Here is a 22004-nt window from a genome sequence, read left to right on the forward strand (position 1 = left end):
ACTCAGAAAATGCAGTTAGCAAAGTTATTTGAACAAGTGAGGCACAGAAATAAACACACTGCTGTTTAAGTCTTAAGCCTGAGTTAGATGTTAATTGTATTAAAGTGCATCTCGGACAGAAAAAAAGCCTAGCTCTGTTTCTATTATTTCAGGAGCTCTGTGGGTAGAAGTGTGCTAAACTCTTGCTGGCAGGTAGGTCACTTTAACTAGATATGCAGACATGCTTCTCAAGTCCAACTACTCTATTTCTGGTGGTATACAAAATCAGGTGCACATTCACAACTGTTGACAAGTTGCACTCACATATAGAATATCTATTCTGTGGTTTCAGATTATTTTTCCATTATGAAAATTAGGATGTAGTGAAAAATACTGGTTTTTTTTATGAAAATGACTGTATTGTGTTTTTTAAATCAAGCTCTTCTCTAAATAATCATAAATTAAATCCAGTAGAATTAATTGGACCAATGTAATAATTGAAAAGTAATTTTCCTATTGTTAAGCAGATCACTTTGCCTATAAATTTGTGCATCAAACTTCAGACTGTTTCAAAACATTTCAACCCCTCAAACCAAGACTCCAAGGGTAAAATATAACCTCTCTGTAATTACAGTTGTCACCACACTAGTGGAATTCCACTAATGTGGTGTTGCATAAAGCCTCACTTGCCCCTCCTACATGCACTAAATATAAATGTGCATGAACAGCAAAAGCAATTTGCCTAATAGCTGGATCAGCCAAACAGTGTTTGTACTAAAATTGTGTATGTGAATACTAAAAGCTCTGGTAATAGCATGGGTCAAGCCTGATAAATACAAAGAATCATTATTTTTCTACACAATTTTGACGTGTTGTTGTTGGTCTGAGGAGTTAATAATTCCACTCGTTGTACTGACAACATTAACTTCTTCATTTGGAAAGCTAACGTAATTTCAGGTAAATGTTTTTGCAGAGTCCTTCTCGAGTTACTAACTAGTTTGCAGCTACAGAAATCCTGGAAAGTTTGCTCTTGTGAACTGTGTTGCACTGACATGAAGTTACTGTCTCTTGGAAAACCTTATTTTTGAATCTGAATAGAAAGGGTTGAAAGACTTTAGTGATTGCAAGGATGTAGGAAAGCTGATGTGTTCAGAGTCTTCCTGGCTGATTGTCGCTGCTGGTGTACTTGCTCACTTACCTTAGATAAGAGCAGTGCAAGAAAGAAGAATAAGGAATGTGTCAGAACAGCTTGTCTCATTTGAAATCCACATCATGTTTTGCAATTTACTTTTTTTTTCTTTTAAGACTCTTAGGACTCGAGTTACAAACATTCCTATAAGAGAATTGGGGAAATAAAATCATGTGTTGTTCTACTTCAAAAGAATAAGTGCTTTAAGCATAGGAAGTCTGGACACCTTTAGTAGAAGGATCATCTGTTGAGTGTTCTGTATGAGTGGCAGACTCAACACTAGAGACTGGTTGTGATTGTGCAAGGCTTTTCTTTCCAGTTGTGCACAAAATAATTATTCTGCTACTTAAAATAAGACTTTTGTATTTACACATCTCATTTTTAAGACTAATTTACACATCTCATTTTTAAGACTAATCTTATTTTGTGTTAAATATAGTTCATACTTACAATGCAGATTATAAACTCATGCAGGTACATATGTTTGTTTCTGTCTAATTGGAGATTATCCCTTAATCATGCAGGGTCTAAGTGTGCATTTTTGGATTTGCTGACTCAGGAAAGCTGGAGATAGCATTAAAGGCCAACGGCAGATACTGCAGCTGCATTTAGGCTGCTGCTCCTCTGAGCAGGAACTCTTGCTTGAACCGCACAGTTGAAAGAATGGCTAGAAGAAATGTCCTTATTACAGGTTGCTCCTCAGGAATTGGATTGGCCTTAGCTGTAAAAATGGCAAAAGATGAACAGGATAGATTTAAAGGTAACAATGTTTCTGTTATTTATCTTTATTAAAAATATATATATCTTTCAAAGCAATAGTTTTGTTTTCTTTCCCCATTATTAAATAGATGACTGTTTTCAATCTGACTCTTTTCCTGTCAGTTTCCCCTTCCTATCATAAAGGAAATTCAGTGCAGAGAAAATATACCACTTCCTGTAAGCAAATAATATTGAAGCTTGAACACTTGCATCAACTTAACAGATCTCTCTCCCTCTCTCTTTTCTCTCATGCTTGTAGTTAGCTTTGCTTCTGACTACTAAAAATTTTGTTGAATGAAATGTATGTGCCAATTGAAGGTAAAAGAAAGTAATTTAGAAGAAAAAATAATAATATTGTGATTATTTTCCCTAACGTGTTTCAATGTTCTAACCCGGTGCACCTGTAAGAAAGAGGGGTGAGCAAATGAACTGGGGTGTTTGTTATAACTGAAAATGGTTGTCACGGTAAATGCTGCAGCCTGCAGGAAATCAGTTTCTCATCCTTATTCTTAATGTATTTTACTGCAAGGGTGCTGATTGCAGATTCATAGTTTCATGGATAATTATAATACAGTAACAATAAAAATAATATTTATTTTGGGAAGTTGCTCGCACAAATGAACATCTCTGTGACTTGAGACAGCAGCTATCATTTGTAATAGCTCTGCCATTTTTGTTAGTTAGAATGTGATTAAAAGTCCAACATAAATAGACTCCAATATTTTGTTTGGAATACTAAAAATGACTCAGCAGCCTGACTTGGTACTCCTTATTTGAAGTTCTCCTGATAATAGTATCCTGATATGCCACGTGTTTTACTTTTTGCATACTTATTTACTTTAATTCTTGAAGGTTTTAGAACCAGATTCTGGAGAATTACTGCTACTGTATGTAAAAATTAGGATCTTCCTTCTTTGAGTTTTTATCTGGGTTCTTTTACTGACATTTAAGATATAGATGAAGAAAATTCTTTAATATTTTTCACTAAAACTGCCACAGGAAAGGTTTTAGTCCTGATCAACTGTGGTTTCTGATATGTTGCAGTGTATGCCACAATGCGGAATCTGGCCAAGAAAGATGCACTTGAGGAAGCTGCAGGTCATAATCTGGGCAAAACCCTGGAAATTAAGCAACTGGATGTCTGTGATGAACAGTCCATTAAAACTTGTGTGAATAGTATCCCTGACAGAAGGATTGATATCCTAGGTAAGTACAGGATGTGAACAGATAAGTACTATTTGCCTCCTCTAATACACTGGAGAAGCTTTATCAATCCGGTTTTTCAAGTGATTAAAGTTATAGTCATTACGTAGTTTATTGTTTGTGATTCTTAAGGCTTTTTGCAGACATTAAATAAATCTCACTGTGCTTCTATGAAGTCAGGAAGCTTTTCTTCATTTACAGAGGAGAGGCGTGATCGCAGAAAGCATCTTGGATAAGATGATGCAGTTCTTTATAATAAGAGTGTGAGAACTTTTGCCCAAGTCTGCATACTCATGCAGGACTTTCTGCCCTATATATCAAGCACAGCCCTGTTAGTGCTGTCTACTAAGAAAGTAGTACATTAAGAAATCAGCAATCTACATTAAGAAATCAGCAAGTAAAGTAACATGCAAAATAAGAGTAGTTTAATTTGGTGCGGAGAATTATAGTTGTGCAGTGCAAATTCAGCAATTAGTGTTCTCTTGCTAAAAATTAGCACTGATATCTTAAGGTGGAAGATGCTTACACCCACAAGAATTAAATCTTTGTGAGAAAATCATGGACATGCCTTTCTTTTGATAAATCTGAAAGAGCTGTTTAACAAAATGTTAAAAGCTGTTTAACATTTGCAAACTGTATTATGATCTACTTTCTGAAACATGGTAGTTTTATTGTATAACACCTGCTCTACCAGTCATTCCCAAATATTTGGGAGAAAAAAAACCAACTGTGAGGGTATTGTGTATGTTTTTTGAAGATATATGTATTTCAAACAAACAAAACCTAAAAGCAGGCTAAAATACCACCTAATCTGCCCTGCCCTCTTTTGGAATAGATTGAAGACTTCGTTCATTGCTTATGGGCATTGACTGTAGACTCTAATTTTTGCTACTGAATGATGAACGAACATATATGGTTCTTGAGTCATTTTCCTGTAATCCCTTTCTAATTTAAAGGACTGAAATAAATTGGTTGAAATGAAAAATATACTTGGATTAAAAATGTAATAAAATAAAAGTGTATTCATACAGTTTGAGTTATACAATAACACCTTTTTCTTTTAACCTTATCTTTGAAGATTATTTAAGGATCATTTAATGCCTAATCCTTTTACTTTTAAATGCTTTTCAGTGAACAGGACAAGCTGATGTTTAGGAAAGTTACTGTCACTGTTGCCTTCTGTTTGTGCAGTTAGCAATGCTGGAATGGGGCTCATTGGACCAATTGAATGTCAGACTATTGATGAAATGAAAACTGTGATGGATACCAACTTCTTTGGACTGGTTCGACTCCTGAAGGAGATTTTGCCTGACATGAAGAAGAGAAAGAGCGGGCATATAGTTATAATAAGCAGTGTTATGGGAATACAAGGCAAAGTGGTTGCATTTTGTTTTCTTTATTCTTAGAGTTCAGTATTCAAAATCTAGGGAGTAACTCTTAGCTGAAAAAAATGTAGAAGCTAGCATTATCTGGCTACTGTGCTCTATAACGCTGAAGATCCAGCTACTTGATGGACAGCATCTAGATGATGATTTTATGCATTCCAACAACCTGCTTCTATGCACAACTACTCAAGACATTTAAACAACAAAGTCTGCAGTAGTTTTTTTAATGGGAGTAAGGCTGTCAATTTTAAATACATTTCTTATTTTATCATTTTTATTATTAATTACTAGAGATTATCTAAAAAAACAAACCAAGATTTAGTAGTATAACTTTTTACTGTTGGAAAAGGTTGTGGAGATGAGCAAACATACCGCACCCTACAGTGTGGTAAAGGAACAAAATCCAGTAACATTCTGGACTACTGTACCACCTTTTATTAAAATTTCCTCTCATAAAGCTTCACAGAGCTAGTTTTAGCAAAGAGTAATCATGTTTCTGCTCTCGTGTTTCATCTGGTCTAACTATATGTGTTGCAATTACGAAGACAGTGGCATTAATCCTACCTGGCTTGTTCTGGTGAGAAGAATCCTAAGGCAAACTGCAAGGGTTGTTACTGTTTAATGCAGTACCTCTTATTCTCCTAAATAGATTGTTATATTTCTTTTTCTAAGTCCCTCAAATGCAAACTGGATCTCTTGCGTAATCAAATCTCCCTCATTGCTCAGCATCTGTGTTTATTTATGATTAAAGTCTTGCTGATAAATTATATGAATGGTATTGCATATACAAATGCATGTTGTATATGCATTTTTATACATTATTTTACAAAATAACTTATGATCCAAAGAGATCACAGCATCAGCTAGGAGGGGGAAAAGTGTTAGTCGTGCTTTCCTAGTACAAGCAATTCTGAGAACTTTCCTAGTATAAGCAATATGCAAATAAATCAGGAGTGATTAGTATAGTTAGTGTTGTTTCACTAAACCAATATACGCAGGGATTTTTTTTCATGTTTTCCCAGCAAGACTATGGAAATCGTGGGAAAATGCAAACGTTTTTGAAATAATTGCACGTTGAATACAACAGAGTTCTCAGGATGTTCTATTTGTTCCATCAGGTATCTTATTTAATGATGTTTATGCTGCATCTAAATTTGCGGTGGAAGGATTCTGCGAAAGTTTGGCTATACAAGCACTCAAGTTCAAGCTGCAGTAAGTACTGATCCACACATGTAAACTGTTCTTGAGACAGATTTAGATATGCTCAGAGCTACCAAACAGATCCTTAAAGCTTGTTGCTATCTAGGAGAAACAGACTGAAGAACCCATGGAAACCATACATTCTTCATGTGCATGATCAAGAAAAGTTTTGATACTAAAATACACATACTGTCACAGGCCATTAAATGCTTTTACCTATGAATAATTTACTTAATACTTCTGAAAACAGATTCTTGCATACACTAGAAATATTATGCTACCAACCTGTTTTGTTTTCCTTTTGAAAGGAATCTAGAGATAAAAAGGTCAAGGACTCAGAGGGAGACAGAGAAGAGGGAGTAGAAGGAAGGGAAAGAGAAACATCACATAGAAATTCACCAGAATGGAACGTGGGATGAGGCTTCTTCTGGGACAGGTGGTAGAAGGAAAGCAACACGAATGTGGCGTAGTAGTTCTTGATGCTTAAGACAGTATTTAAGAGAACAGTCCTGTTCATTGTGGTACTTTGGTGTTGGATTTGTCACGTATTTTTACATTGGAACTATTTTTGTGTGAAATCCAAGAATTGTTAAACATCACTTCCATCTGTGCGTGCTTGAGTGCTTAGCCCTTGTGCTGTGGGAAAAGAGACAGCTGCTGACCTGGGATTTGAGAGACAAAGCTGCCTCCAAACTTCGATTTTGCATAAGGCTCTGAACAGTCTGGAGGGATTAAAAATAAATACTATAACAAGATTATAAGACTTATAAGACTATATTAGTTCTGAAGAAGAGCCTGCCCAAAATTCGACTCTGGAAAGAGGTCCTATCCCAGGAAGTGTTTTGATAAACATTGTGATTGTTAATTACCGTCTGAGAGTAGAACTAGAAAAGAGTTGACCAGTATTTCTGTGACTTGCTATAGTACCTCCTGATCAAAATCAGTTTTTTTTATTTGTCAGCAATCAAATCTGTCTATCAAAAGCTTCTCACTATTTTATGTAATATTTTAAAGGGATCTTTGTAGCACTGAGAACTTTTTGTAAAGTTCACATTTGGGTAACTCCACTTTCTTTCAGCTACTACTAACATTATCATGGGAAAACTATTAACAAAAACAATTCATGTGGAATTTTGTCCAGAAAGTAGAAGAAATGAAATTTTCATCATCTTTAAATCGTTTGTCTTTGTATTTCTGAAGTTCTTGTGGATAAATAATCCTTAGATTATTTATGATTTGTGAGTTAACTGAAAGATGCTGTACAGACTTTCTACTGTGTGTGGACATACAGCATTCAGACCAGTAATGTGATATGGGCCACTTTGATAAGATATATGTTCCTATTGTTTGCTAGCTCAAACTCAGATTGCAACTCTTCAATATAACTTTTTAACAAGTATAGAAAGGTGCATTTCATATGGAGAACAGTAACAATCTGTATGTCTTTGCTTTTGGATAGGTTAAGTCTGATTGAACCAGGTCCAGTGGTTACAGAATTTGAAAGAAAAGTGTTTGAAGATGGAATGAAAATGGATCTTTCAGCTGCAGATGAGGAAACAGCTGACATGTTTACTAATATTTACCTTAAAAATTACAAGCAAATTTTCCAGAGCCTAGGACAAAGTGCTGAGGAAGTTGCAGAGGTAACTCATTAATAATTCTTGTTTTTCTTCTTAATTTATGAATGCACTTGTTCATTGGTTGTTGTTGTGTTTTGTAGAAATGCTTGATTTAATTAAACTGTATTTATGTAACTTAAAAGAATTTAAAGAACTTAAGAGAATTTTAAGAGTTGTAAATAAAACCCTCTGGAATATTAAGGGAATATATTTTTTTTCTGCTCTAAGGCAACCTTTAGCTCTAATTTAAATACCCTTGTGGACACGTGTACTTACACATCATCTGGTCAAGTCTGGCCATTCTGCCAGGGTTACATCTGCCCATTTAAAGCCTCTCTCCTCTGTCTCACAAGAAGCTCTCCACAAGTGTGAGGCAAGTGTGAAGTTCTAGATGACCAAAAACACAATAATAAATACTTGGATGTAGCTTTTGGTGTTGAGGGCTTTCTTCAGGAAGACAAGTGGAGGCAAGTTGTGAAAAGAGACAATTTCAGATGCTGGCTGCTAACGCATAACACATGTTGACACTGAAGCTTCTCTTGCTGTGAAGTGCACTGTTCTGATCCTTTCTTAGTTAACTTAGTTTAACTATCTACCTATTGTGAGCATATAGGGATAATTTTGGAGGGCTGTGCAGGACAGTTTGTATAAAGTGCTATCTCTGTGGAGTAGAGGGACAGAAATAGGATTATGAATAAATAAAAAATACTTCTAGCCTTAAATACTAGAACTTCATTAGAATTTTTTTCAAATAAAGCTCAATATGACATTTCATGCAATTCTAGCATTTTATGCATCCACTTTTCCTCTACTTGAATGAAATCTATATTTTTAATTTACTGTTTTAGGAAATGTTCTTTAACAACTCCACTTCTCATTCTTGGCAGCATACAGTAAAGATAATACTTGCAGAAAATCCACCTTTTCGTCATCAGACCAACACCTTGTATACACCTATGACAACACTGAAATATGCAGATCCAAATGGAGATCTACCCATTGATATATTCTACAAAATGGTTTTTCATCATGACAAAGTCTTCAGTGCAAGTCTTAATTTCATCAAATTGCTGAGGTGGAGAAGCAGAAAAAGCTTTGACTTGGGAAAATCCTCATCACAATAAGTATGAGATTGTGCAAGATGAAATTGTTATTGCTGCTGCTAACACCGTGTTGTTGTTTGTCCTGTAACTGTATAAAGGCATTCAAGATCTTTGAGCTTACTTAAGATATTCACCTCAGTATGTTTATCTTTAGTCTGCAGAACCTTGAAATTTAAATCCTCAATCTACAGATTCAGTCCCTTTAGCAATTGCTATTAAGAGTTCTCATTTCATGGAAAGATGAACACTGACTTAAATTCTTAATATCAACCTGCTTCCCTTCACTTACAGTGGTAACACACAGCTGCGTACTGTATGACAAGGCTATTAAGAATCTGCAAATTATATTTATGAAAAAGTTTCATTAGTCTTGAGGTGCAACTTTATTATACTCTTTATTATTTCTATTGAAGTATTCTGATCGCTTCCTTTAGTTGCTCTGACAAAGGTATTACAGAGAGGGGTAATTTTTTAATTGCCTCATTAAAACACCTTACTGTCTTCCCAGTGTTTTATTTATTTGTTTACAGAAGTAACTATTTTACTTAAAGGAGACAAGGAATTTTTATTGCTGATATTTTTTACATGGAAAAAAAAGAATTCTTTAGCATTCTCCTTTGAAATAAATACAAATGGAAGTGCAACAGAAGCAGCTGAAAATGCAGTGCAGGCTCTTCCCAGCTTTCCTACTCTGCATTTATTCAGCTGCAGTTTTAGCATAAGGAGTTTTCTCTCCCCATCCGCCAAGTGCCTGCACACTTAGCTGCTCCCGTCTCATGCTCGTTCTCTGACGTCAGCTGTGCCTGGGGGTAGGGGCTGGTGCCCTGAGGCAGGAGGCACGCAGCACGTTCACACTGCGGATCCGCTGGGCTTGGGGCGTTGGCTCTCTCCTTCCCACAGCGCTCTCTCATTGTAATTCTCCCTTCGTGCCAAGACTTGCAGCAGCCCGGCCCTACCTCTCCCCACAGGCGAGGACTGAGCCCAGCGCTAGCCCCGGCGCAGGCAGTGGCTGCGGTAATGCGGTGTCTTCCACAGCCAGCCGTTGCCTCCCTGAAGTGCCCGAGTGTCAACGGTTTACGGGCAGGTTCGGCCCGGTTCCGTGACGATTGGTGCGGGGGACCCACGGACCCGCGCCCCAGGAAAGGGGAAGGGGGAAAGGGAAAAGGGAGATGGGCCTAGAAACAAAACAGCGGCAACGATCTGAGGAGGAAAGCTAATTTACTAAATAAGATATCGGAAAGCAAAATAACACAATATAATACAATGTAATTGGAATTAAAGCTAATAAATCAAATAAAATGAGCAAGGGAGAGTGTCCGATAAACCGAAGGCCTTATGCGAACGCTGAAGGCGGACGGCAGCGAGCACCCACTGCTGAGTCCATCCCAAAGGAAAGAGAGTGTCCCGTGACTGCAGTTTTTATCTTTCCCTCTGAGCGTAAACACGTAAGAACGCAAAGCATCGCACAGTCCTCTGGGGAATGGAGTTCTTCTTCTCTTCTGAGACAGGCATACCTGGAACTATTGATGATCCACGGAGCTGGAGCATTAACTCTTTAACTCTAAATGCACTACATGATGTTATGATGTGGAATACCAGTACCAAAAATCATAAAACCATGACACCGAGCTGCGATGTGCAGGCCGGGCCTAGAACGGAGGACTCCGTTGGGAACTCCGTGGGCGTCCCTCTCACGCCTCAGTCTGTCCGCGTGTGGCCCGGCGGCGCTCAGAGCACAGAAACGAAATCGTTAAGGGTGAATAAGACCACTGAGAAGCCTAAATCCAGCCCTGCCCATTAACCGCGTCCCTCAGCGCCACGCGCGCACGTCTTCCGGACGCCGCCAAGCCCTGCAGGCCGCGCCGCGCCACAGCCCAGGAAGCGCCGCGCGCGTCGCCACGCGCACGTGGCACGGCCTCACGCGCTTCCGGTGCTCAGCGGGGAGCGGGAGGAGCCGTGCGGCGGAAGCGCGTTCCGACTTCCGGCGGAAGCGGTGCTCCGCGCAGGTCGAGCCCGTCGTCGGTCGGTTTCCGTCTCGCGGCAGCCTTTACCGGCGCCGCCGCCCGTGAGGAAGGAGCCGCGCCGCGCTGGTGCTCTGGGGCTCGCTTTCCCTCAGGCCGCTTATAAGGTGGCGGCGCCGGCGCGCCGGAGGATGTGGCGAAGGCGGCAGTGGCAGGCACCGCGGCCGAGGGAGCCCTGAGCCTGGGCAGCGCTTCCCGGCTCCGAGCTCCGGCGCCTCGCCGGCAGCTCCTTGCCCGTCGTTCCGTTTCCCTCGCCCGGCGCCGACCGCCGCCGCGTCGCTGCCCGCTTACCCTCGCCGGTTCCCACGCGCTGCAGCCCCGCGCGGGGGCCGAGGACAGCTCGGGAGCGCGGGAGCGGGGCGGAGCGGCCCTCAGGGGCCGGTGGCAGTGAGGATGGCCTCGTCGTCGGGTAACGACGACGACCTCACCATCCCTAGGGCTGCCATCAACAAGATGATCAAGGAGACGCTCCCCAATGTCCGCGTGGCGAACGATGCCCGGGAGCTGGTGGTCAACTGCTGCACGGAGTTTATTCACCTCATCTCCTCTGAGGCCAATGAGATCTGCAACAAGTCGGAGAAGAAGACCATATCCCCAGAGCATGTCATACAAGGTGAGCTTCAGACGGCACCGTGCCGTGGGCCACTCCTGTGCCGCTCAGCTTATCCTTCTTGCTGTTTTCTGATGATGTGGGAGACAAAAGGAGAGCCTTCAGGGTTTGGGGGCGCAACGTGTGGTCTGGCCGGTCAGCGTCTTGCAAGGGAGTGGTGTGTTAGTGCGGTTGGAGACTGCTGTGTGCTCAGCACCAGCTCTCGTCATTCCGGGAAGTTTGATGCCCTGAGAGAGGTCTCCGAATCCAGGAGCCTTGTTCAGGCTTTTGAAACGAGAGCTGCTGTTTGTAATGGTAGCGTAGCTTTCTCTTGAAGCACGTTTTGAGGTCCTGAGCTTATTAATTCTCTTTCTAATTGGAGACTGACAAAAAGTCTGTGACCGGGGATACGTGGCACTTAGTAAAAAGTGCAGTGCTTCTCCTGGGCTGTTCTTGGATCATTTAAAATCAACTGTTCCTACCTGTTGTGGAAAACAAGTAGTCATGATACATTCCTTTGTGTCTTGCTTAGCTGTTGTGTCCTACTTCCCCTTGTTGAATGAAAATTTTCTCAGTACATCTCCTTTGCTTTTCTTTATGTTCTATCACAAGTAATCTACGTACCTTTTGTGAAGAACCGTTCACTTTGCTGCTGAAGTAATGGTTGTTGATGCCGATGGCTGTTGCAAGCAAATTGATAACAGTGATCCTGAGAGTGCTTCATTCTGTTATGTGGTAGGGCTGTTGGCAGTAGTATTTGTCATGGCAGTATTTCCAAGATTGTAATGCTGTTAAGTTAGTTTAAGAAACAAAATAATGAGATTTGCTGTTTATAAACAGTGAAAATTTTTCTGTTTTTACTGGTCCCAGCTTGCTCACTGGAAGAGTTTCAATTACTTAATGGGATTATGAACAGCAATTTGGTAACAAATTGAAATCAATATGTGTATCCATGGTTGGAGACCAACCGCTGATGATATACGCATAAATATTTTGCTGAACTCTGTGTCAGTGTGTTATCATACTTCAGAGTAAAAATTGCTTTTGTATTTGGCCTGTCCATTTTACTTCAAGTATTGCTGATGAACACCCTGGAGAGGTATGCTTTTTCTGATGCTGCCAGAGGTGGAAGGGATTGTTCCTAGATCTACTGCTTTCCTCACCTGCAAGGTTGTGCCTGACCTTCCTCCGAATGTGGTCAGTTAGCAGATGGGATGTATGTCATTTGTGATGGTCCAGGCCGTTTGCTTTGCAGGCAACAGAGATGTGTACACAGACATAACATACCGGCATTTTGATTGGCCTTCAGACACTGCAGATATCACAGAATCACGGAATTCTAGGGGTTAGAAGGGATCCCTACAGATGGAGTCCAGCCCCCCCCCCTCCAAAGCAGCTCACTAGTCCAGGTTGCACAGGTAGGTCCAGGCAGGTCTTGATCATCTCCAGAGAAGGAGACTCCACGACCTGCACCTGTTCCAGTGCTCTGTCACTCTCACTGTGAAGAATATTCCACACACATTTGTGCCATTGTGGCCATTTCCCCTTGTCCAGTCGCCACACACTGCTTTAACTGTACTTCAATATAGGTTCATGACTACAATGCTAATAAATTCAGTAGTTGAAATGTTTGTTGTGATTAAACCCTTTTAATGGTTTAAGCCAACTCTGTTAGAAAGAAAATGGGCATTGCATCACAGCTGAACAGGCTGCTGCCAGCAAGAATCTTTTTGCACCCTCTTTAGAGCTGAATGTAGCTGTTGCTTCTCTCTCACTGTGGCTTTGTGAAAACTTGTGTGTCAGGGAAGACATTTCTATGTCATGTGAGGTTGCTGTTATGATTGTTCCTGTGAACAAGAGGTGGCTGTGTTAGAAGCAGGGCTAGGGGAAAAGAGGGAGAAGAGGCATCCTTCCAGCTGCTGACATCCTGTCACTGAACTGTGACAGAACTGATGTGGAACTGCAGATTCCTTGTTGTAGTTCCCTGTCTGGACCAGTGGTACTGAGAACACACCATTGCAGTAGTAAAAAATGTCTGCATGGCCATGTACTGGGCTGGAACACTTTCCCCCCTACTGCTGGGTTGTTTTGGAAGGGTGAAGTCCTTGTGATGTTTCTTTGCGTGGTGGCACAAACACTTGACTGGCACAGTGCCTATGGACAGCATAGGGAAAGTAAAGCAGAGGTTTCTTACATCCTAAGGGAGATCTGGTGTGGTAGATTTACTCAGCTGTGCCAAAGACTCACCACTTATAAAATGTGCATCTGCTTCCTGGTGAGTGCCCAAAGGTGTCAGAGCTGTCCAAGTGGAGTTGGATTGCTTCTGTGGCAGTTAGATGTCAGAGACCGGTTGTGGGAAACACAAAGTAGGCTCACTTGGTAGCTCTGTGAGTTGTGGTGAGGTGGGCTTTTTGAGAACCTGGCCTTCTGCTGGATTCTGAACGTGTTGAGGTATGAAATCACCATTTTATGGAGCTGATTGCTTGGATTACATTGCCTTCATGGAGCTAAGATGCACCAAGGTGTGCTGAGAATTGATGGCAAATCCTGTATCCTCTCTTCATGGTACTGGCACTGTTTAGTTCACACTTTAATGCAAAAAAGCTTTAGTTTTCACTTTTATAGCCCTTCCAAAATAAAGCAACTTTCAAAATAAAAGTCTCAGATATGAGTAATCTGATTTTATTGAAAATAAATGTAGAACTATGGGTAGTTATGCTTAATGGGTTAATCGAGCATATGTGTGATTTGAAGTTCGTAAAAGTTTCCTTCTCCTTACCTTTCTAAAACACTGTTTTGGAATCCAGCTTTTGAAATGTAGTAGGATTGTTCTAACATCTGTAATATCAAACTTTCAGCTATCTGGATAGACATGTAGACTTAAGACTCTAGAAATAGTAAGATTCTGGATTTTGGTGAGCAGGTAGTTCTGCTAAGGTAGTCATTTATTCAGTGTTTGAGTACCGTGTTCTTAGAAAGGGCCTGATGCTTACTTACTCCTTCCATGCATGTGCTCCATAAAGCCACGGTGTGTTTCAAGAGACAATGAGTTGCTGATGTTTCACTGCCAGTAGCATTTCTTTGCAGCAGGCGTAATGTTTTGTAACACAGCTTCATTGCTGTATTTGTGTCAAATTATTGTACAAATCTGTCATAGTTACATCACACTTTCTTCTGGATTTTTTGTGTGTGCAATATTCAGTATGTAATTCTAAGTTCTCTCCATTAATTTCCATTCTATTAAGTGCCACATACAACTTTTATGAAAACACACATCTTGCTGTTGATTTCAGATTGGGCTGCTGCTCTTACTCCAGTGCAGCGGGTTGCCCAGCCTGATCTCTGTCAGTATTCTGTTGGTGAACATCTGTGTATTCACTGTGATAGTTCATCTTAGTGAAGTTCCACTTGTAGAGTTCTTAAAACCTTAACACTAAAAAGAAAAAGCTTTGAGTTTGAAATATTTAATTAATTTACTGTTAACGTTTTGAAATTAAACGAGTGCCTTTAATATTAATGGGCTGCTTGGCAAACCAGTTCTGCACCATGAGACATGTTTGCCTCCTCTCTGCTGAGATTGTATTAAACAGGTTTGAGAAGGGTTTTGGTGATTCTCATGAAACTGTGGACTAGTTTGAAATGTTTCCAGTGTCTGTGTGGGCTGAGGCTGAGCTGGCATGCTGTCTAGAGTAATTTAATTATCTCGAAATTGGTTTGTATCTTAACTTTGTTTTTCTAAAGAAGTAGATACTATGTAAATTCATTTGCAGAATCTCTTAAAATAATGTCAGTCCTGCTGTAGCGTGCAGCCAGATGGCAGGCAGTGCATTCATTGTCCCCTTGTACCTGTTGGAAGCCACAGATTCACAGCGTGGCTTAGTGGTGCTACTTGGGTGTGTGATGCAATGGCATGCCCCTCAGTTATCGGTAGGAAAAGATCACTTAAAAACATGTTAAAAACTAGTCTGATGTACTAAGAGTTTCTTTTTAATGTTGTTACTGTTATGTAGTTTATTTTTGTGTGGCTTCTTGAAAAGCTTGTGACGTAAGATTGAAATAAAGGAAGATAAATATTAAAACAAGTATCATTCTGTAAGGGAAACTCAGATTTGTGTACCTACTGGAAGTGAACCAGGTGTTGAATAAAACTGGGGCTTGTTTCTAAGTAGTTGGTGTCTGTGTAATCTTTCCAGCCTGTTCTGTATTAGGCTCTGCTTTGGGAAGTGTGTGTGCGTGTGTTTTGAGCCTTATGGTAGCAAGTGACATATCAAAAAGTGCCTTTTATCATGATCTGCCTGTTTTGTTTTTAACCTTTCTGTTCCTTTTGCATTCTTTAAAAACTTTCAGAATACAGCTATATTTTGGATTTTCTTGGGCAGCTTAAAATGCTGTTTTAGCTTCTGACTGCATTTTCACCTAGAGGTAAATCTGAGGGTTTCATTCCAAAACAGTAAGAAGGGGTAGTATGTTAACTGTCAATGTAAAATACACATCTCTAGCTAATTGGCATCTGGGAAATGGATTCAGATGTTTATATACAAAAGCTAAAGCATAATTTTATATTCATTATTTTTGTCTTAGTGAAAGACATCTCTGTTGTAGGTAAATGATTTAACTTTTTCTGAAGACTTGCGACAAAAATGGAAAGATAGTATCACTGAGAGAGTAATGAGCCACAGTTCAGACAAAAAGGGCATCTTCTTTCTGTAGTTTATATATGATTCTGATGTGCAGGACGTGAAAACAGAGGCTTTCCAAGAATAATGCCTCTCTAGCAAAATGAGTCAGTCTTGAGTGCTTTGCAAGCCAAGACTTCTTTGGTTGCACTTCAGTAAACTTTATATTTCTAGCCTGAAAGAGTGCCCTTTTAAATGGCATAGGAGAAGAGGCAGGGAGAATAGCTATCAGATGTTCTCATGAACACAGCTTTTCATCACCAAATGACAGAAAAATGATCAGATGTCTTCTGCTTTTTGGAAGTGTATGTTTAAAATAAGCATGTTGGTATCTGATATCAAAAGCCTTCTAAAAGATGAACATTTTATTTTTTCTAGCACTAGAAAGTTTGGGCTTTGGCTCCTATATCAGTGAAGTAAAAGAAGTCTTACAAGAATGCAAAACCGTAGCACTAAAGAGAAGAAAGGCCAGTTCACGCTTGGAAAACCTCGGCATTCCGGAAGAAGAGCTTCTAAGGCAGCAACAGGAATTATTTGCAAAAGTAAGTGAAGCAATACAAAGCTCACACTGATGAGGTTGTAATAATTAATGTGGTGGATCTAATGCTTCAAAAACATGTATGCATAGCTCACATAGTTAGAAGTATTCCTATCCCTATTGACTGTTGTAGCATCTAAGGTGCTATTGATCTTCTTGTCCTGTTTGTATCACAGAAAGTCAAGTCAGTATGATACTGCTTGTAGTTACTCCTGCAATTTGACACATACAAATCAATTTTGCAGGTACTTCCATTGTATTGTAGTAGTACATTAAGAATTAGCCAAGGAAATAATAAGTGGAGGTACTGTTCTAGGAATTTGCAGTTTTTAAAAAAATGCATTTAAAACGTGAATCTCTCTTCTATTTCTGGCCATCAGTGCACAAATCTGAGGCTTTGAAAGAAAGAAACAATTGCTAAGAAGTTCTAATTTCTCCTTTCTTTATTTACTTGTGTCAAGATTCTATTTGAGTGAATTCATGCATGCATTTTTAAGGAGGTAGCTCAGGCACAGGAAGAGAATTTGCCTGCAAATGCTCCTTCATCCCAGCCTTTTCCATTCCTGCTTTACCTGATGTTTAAGCTTGTAAATGTTTACTAACTAAAAGCTAACTTACTTATCCTTCTACAGTGTCTTTCTCTGTATTATTCTCAGTGTGACAAGACAGCCTTTCTCTAAACTAAATGATGTGAAAGTAATCTTTGCTTTCTTTCCTCTTACCCAATCCAAGTCTTTTTTCTCAATTTACATACTTTCACTTCCTCTGAAAATGCTTATTCAGTTGTTATTATGCCTGATTACTGTGACCTCCTTTCCCATAACTTAACTGTACTTGCATCTTGCTGAAACACTTAATAACTGTTGGTTTTGTGTTATAAGGTGCCAACTATGTTAATCTTATTTGCATGACGAAATTTTTGCCAAATGAAGGTTCAGCATGCATTGAGCTAGTTAGGACAAATTCACCTGCCTGACTTTTTTTGGCTGTATTACCACAGGAAAGACCAATATGGCTGCTTCTGATATAAGGTTTGATTTTTAAATAATAGTCAGCTTGATTTCTGTGGTTTTTTTTTTACTTAACTTTTTGTTCAAAGACTTAGTATAGTCTACAAAATGATGATAGATATAGATCAACAAAGATAGTTGGAGTACTACCTCCTAAGTAACATAAAACAAGAATACTAAAGCTACTGTACGTAGCACACACTTGTATATACAGAATTGACCATATGAAGTATGTATTTTTCTTTAAATTCTATAATACTGTGCCTTAATGCCTAAGTGCGTGATTGTTTGTTTGTGTTAATCTGATTGATATTCCAGAGCATGGCACCAGTGCTGACTTGTTGAGAGGTGAACGTACCTGCTCTAGTTTTAAGATATTTCTCTGTTAATGTTATGAATGTTAAAATCTGTATTAGTATGATAGTGAATGGTTGAAGTCAATTTAATGTTCCTCCTGATATTCGTGCATGTCTAAAAGTGTCTGTGTAAGAAGAGGTCATCAACAGAAGTGGGTTTGTTTTTTTGTGTTTTTTTTTTTTTCAGGCTTCCTTACTAAAGATTGCTTATAAAGTTCCTGTGTAAATGGTTTGCTGATTAAATGAGTTCAGTTTATGCCAGGTGCTTATGAATCTTAGAGAATACAGCTCAGTGGAATTTTTAATTGCTTCAGTTTTTGATATGACTTAAGAAAACCATGATAAAATCATACAGTCGCCAAAGTTGAAAAAGACCTCCAAGACCATGTAATAAAATCATCCACTTACCACCAATATTTTTCCGGTAAACCATGTCCCTTAATACCACATCTAAATGTTTAATGAACACATTCACTGATGGTGTCTCCACCACCTCCCTGGGCAGTCTGTTCCAGTGCCTGACGACTTTCATAGAAGAAATCTTTCCTAACGTGATTTTTTTCCTAACAAATATATAATGATATAAATGATGTAAGTGATAGACACTGAAAAAATGATCCATCCAATGTGAAGTGTCAATTACTGTTGCATTCTTGTGTATTACTTCACTGAATATACAGCTGACTTAATGGTAGCAAGGTTAGTGAGCAGGGGCTATTGCTATTATTTATTGCTAGTATGTGATCAGTATTTATGCCTCTGCTACGTATACAGATGCTACAAATTTACAGTGTCTTAAATTGTTTTCCAACTTTTGTTAACTTGACTATCACTTGAACTTCAAAGTATCGTAAAGTCCTCGTTGAAAAGTGCTGAACAAGCTGAGTGTGACACTTAGAGCATAGGAAGACTTTTTTTTCATGTATACTAAAAAGGTCAACTTGTCTTGATCATTACTTTCTGTGACAACATCTTTTGCTGACTTGAAGTTTGGAAAGCCGACTTGTTGATGCTTTGGAAAAAGAAAGGAAAATTCAGTGAGCAAGTAAGGAATAATGAAGGTTTTAATTTAAAGAAACTTCTTCTAATGTTCATTCAGAACAGAAATTGAAACTTTAACACAGGGTTGAAATCAAAAATAGTTGCTGAAAATCAAGCAAAAGCTCTACGTGGGAAAATGGGAAAGCACTGTGTGAACTACTTGAAAAATTTTGTTAGGACATCTTGTACTCTGAAGTACAGGTAACATACCTTTCTGTAACAAGACATCTCAACCTGCTTATCCTTATTTAAGAGGAGCTTAGATTACTCTGTTTTCCAAAGATGGCGTAGCAAAGTAGATAATGGCTTTCTTCACTTGTTTATTTTTTGTTTTGTTTTTTTTTATAATAGTGTGTGTGGCAGGGGAGAGGGATGCAGTTGGATGACGCTGCAATTACAAACTTTATTTGTAATCAACAGAGTAGGTCTGTTCTCATCTCTGAATGGTGGTTGAATGCTAAGAGGCCTTGAAACTGAACCCTGTAATGTTTTTTGTTGCTTTGTCTTACTTAATTTTTCATCAGTAAGTGATTCAGCACAATTCTTAACAATAATACAAAAGAGGCATGGTCGAATGTACTTGTTCTGGAAAGTATAAATCCTCTAAATGTTGGCCACTTCAGAGGAAGAGGGAATATACTAAACACCCTAATAAATAATAAAGGTACTTCTAGACATGTTTTTGTGTGCACAGTTAATTAAAATTTATACAAAAGGAATCTGCAGGTGCAGATAAAACTGCTTTTAATGCTTTGGTGCTCTAGAGATTCTTCACGAGCTATATAGTATGGCCTTAACATTAAATTCATGTCTTTAGGCTAGACAACAGCAAGCAGAACTGGCACAGCAAGAGTGGCTGCAGATGCAACAAGCAGCTCAGCAGGCACAGCTTGCTGCTGCCTCAGCCAGTGCATCCAATCAGGCAGGATCTTCTCAGGATGAAGATGATGAAGATGATATCTGAAATTCACCAGCTGAGTTTCTGTCTTCACCATGAAAAATTTTTCCTGCACAATGAAAACAGTGAAATGAATGCTTACCTGTAAGTTTGTATGCATTATGGACTGGCAGTTGGTATTCTAGGGGTGTCTGCTGTTGTGTGCTGTACATGTATAAACTGTCTTTTTTTGAACTCTTGAAGATTTAAGGTTCAGTATCATATTGACTTTGGATTTTTAATGGTGTATATGGAAATTTTAGATAGCAGTGCGTCACTTATTTGATCAATAAACAGTGTTACAATAAACAACAAGTTTATAAAATATAGTGAGATTTATACAAAAAGCTCTAAATCTACATTTGCATTTCTTCCCTTTTAACTAAACTATGAAATCTTACTTAGAATTTTTAATTGTTTTTGGGGGGAGCAGTACAGTAGAAGTAAACTGTTAATGGGGAAAAAAGTCAAGTTCAGCATAGTACAGTCTTGAATTCTTTCTTCTTTTTAAAATGAGGATATATATAATATGGCAATAAATGTTATAAATGCTCAAATACCACACTTGCTACAATTTGAAAACGATATCTTTCCTAGCTTGTTGAAAATGTATGTTTAATAGGAGTACAAATTGAATACTTTTTGGTATGGGGTGGAAAAAGATAAGCCCATGGTTTTATTACTACATCCTTTGACAGTCAGTTCCAACTGAATATTTTACTTCAAAGACTGCCCGTTTTGGAAAACTAACTCTTCTTATTGTTTTGCTTCAATTTAATGTTAACTGTTGATGTTATTGCGTAGTCCAGATATGTTCATATTGTTGAAATATAAAACTGGAACTTGATGAAACAGAATTGTTCTGGTTCCGCTGATGTAACTGGGAATGATTGAATATTCAAGCCTGTGAAGGCAAAAGCTGAAGCTAAGAGCATGCTTACAATAAAAGAGGGATTTTACTTAACCTTGATTAGCGGTCGTTGTCAGCGTAATGCTAATGTTTTCCACACTAGGTTGCCACTGGATTACTAAAATACTTTGAAAGATAACATTTTCATCACTCAAATTGGTTTGTAGGTAAGTCCAGGTTTTTGACAAAGTATTCCCCAAAAGAGATCGTTAAGACATGGAACAGAAATGTAGTAGTCCTTTCGATAGTTGATTTGAGAATTCTGTTGATTAATGGATGAGCAGCTGTTCTTTGTGTTGAAATAAAGCACAGTAGTGTCCATTATTGGGTTTTAATGTGTTACTTGAAGTAATACTGGCATATCTTCTGGTACACTAATCTGAGCAGACTAGAAAAGCCACTTGCATACTGCTGTAGATGATCTCATAGCTCTGTAACAATGCAGTTTGTTTATTTTAACCTCAGCAGGTTGCTCTAGTCATAGGTCCTGGGGAGAGCAGCAAGCCTGTTTGTGTAAGGATGCAAATGGAAAACATCATGTCCATTTGTACATAAAAATCTGAACAAGGTTCAATTGGCATATATTCAGGTCTGAGTCTCTTAGTGACTTTTAAGAGTGAAATGCGTAAGGTTTCATATAGAGTAAATGTGAACACTTCCTTAAATGCATTCATGCAGTGAAAACTCAGAAATGTATTTTAATATTTAAGTTAAAACAAACAAAAAACCTTTCATGGCTACCATATGATATGTGTTAGACAAGGTTTGACTAAGGAAGTGGTTTTCTGTGAAGGTTTAAGTACCAAAGGTAGAAAATCTAGTCTAGTGATACAGTGTTAATGTGCAGTGTTGGCTTTTCTAATTTGTACTGTAACACCTTCACACCTTTGTATTTTAAATGAGTCTTTTCCTTGCAAATAATTTTAGGTATATTTTCACACCTTTATTTTCTGATGCAGAATTCAGGTTAACATTTTACTGCATCTGGTATGTATGGTGTAATATGTTTGGATCCTTGTGACCTTTCTTTTGGACATTCTTGTGCTTTTTTCATATGCTGTATTCTTCAAGCAATAAAATTCTGATGTGTTTTTATAAAATTGCTTTTATATTTAATGAATAGTCTGCCTTCTTCATTGCATTTAAAAAGAAGACATTTAAGACTACTTAAGTTCTGCTGTTATTTTACCCACTGAAAACTTTTTGTGACCCAAGACTTTACAACCTGATTGCTGTTGGATGGCACTGCTGTTCACTGGGGTTGTTATGTGCTTGCAGAGAATATTTCTGGGTTTGTCCTGCTTTCTTAGGAATTGCATTTTGTATATATGCAGTTTTATAAGCTAACCTTTGTGATTTGAAAAGTTGGTCCAAAACCCTGTAACCTCCTGTTAAAACTGGAAGTACTTCAAAGGGAAGACCACAAACAGAGCTTGGGGAATTAAGAGTATTAGACTTCTGTTGAACTTTTTTCACGTAAACAGTCTTG

At 38.7% G+C, this 22004-nt stretch overlaps 2 protein-coding genes across 2 annotated transcripts; both read left to right on the top strand.

The window, feature by feature from the left end:
• The first annotated feature begins 1565 nt into the window (after positions 1-1565).
• On the top strand, positions 1566-8895 carry LOC136051956 (retinol dehydrogenase 8-like). Its single transcript, XM_065741686.1, has 6 exons — positions 1566-1928; positions 2972-3133; positions 4322-4501; positions 5634-5727; positions 7175-7358; positions 8222-8895. Exons 1-6 carry the CDS (start codon positions 1832-1834, stop codon positions 8456-8458), a joined length of 954 nt encoding a protein of 317 aa, XP_065597758.1. The 5' UTR covers positions 1566-1831; the 3' UTR covers positions 8459-8895.
• Positions 8896-10729: 1834 nt separating this feature from the next.
• DR1 (down-regulator of transcription 1) lies at positions 10730-21631 on the top strand. Its single transcript, XM_065741710.1, has 3 exons — positions 10730-11071; positions 16102-16265; positions 19486-21631. The coding sequence occupies exons 1-3, from the start codon at positions 10852-10854 to the stop codon at positions 19630-19632; spliced, it is 531 nt and encodes a 176-aa protein (XP_065597782.1). The 5' UTR covers positions 10730-10851; the 3' UTR covers positions 19633-21631.
• Positions 21632-22004: the final 373 nt, after the last annotated feature.

Source organism: Cyrtonyx montezumae, unplaced genomic scaffold (assembly GCF_038088225.1).
Source record: "Cyrtonyx montezumae isolate F1298 unplaced genomic scaffold, pur_monq_1.0 scaffold_1, whole genome shotgun sequence".
Classification (NCBI taxonomy): Eukaryota; Metazoa; Chordata; class Aves; order Galliformes; family Odontophoridae; genus Cyrtonyx; species Cyrtonyx montezumae.

Bases quoted from the DNA above. Each gene is read 5' to 3' on its own strand.
- DR1 (XM_065741710.1), top strand. From the start codon at position 10,852: ATGGCCTCGTCGTCGGGTAACGACGACGACCTCACCATCCCTAGGGCT. The intron at 11,072-16,101 runs GTGAGCTTCAGA...TATTTTTTCTAG, and splicing joins CCCAGAGCATGTCATACAAG to CACTAGAAAGTTTGGGCTTT. The intron at 16,266-19,485 runs GTAAGTGAAGCA...TCATGTCTTTAG, and splicing joins AACAGGAATTATTTGCAAAA to GCTAGACAACAGCAAGCAGA.
- LOC136051956 (XM_065741686.1), top strand. From the start codon at position 1,832: ATGGCTAGAAGAAATGTCCTTATTACAGGTTGCTCCTCAGGAATTGGA. The intron at 1,929-2,971 runs GTAACAATGTTT...GATATGTTGCAG, and splicing joins TGAACAGGATAGATTTAAAG to TGTATGCCACAATGCGGAAT. The intron at 5,728-7,174 runs GTAAGTACTGAT...GCTTTTGGATAG, and splicing joins GCACTCAAGTTCAAGCTGCA to GTTAAGTCTGATTGAACCAG.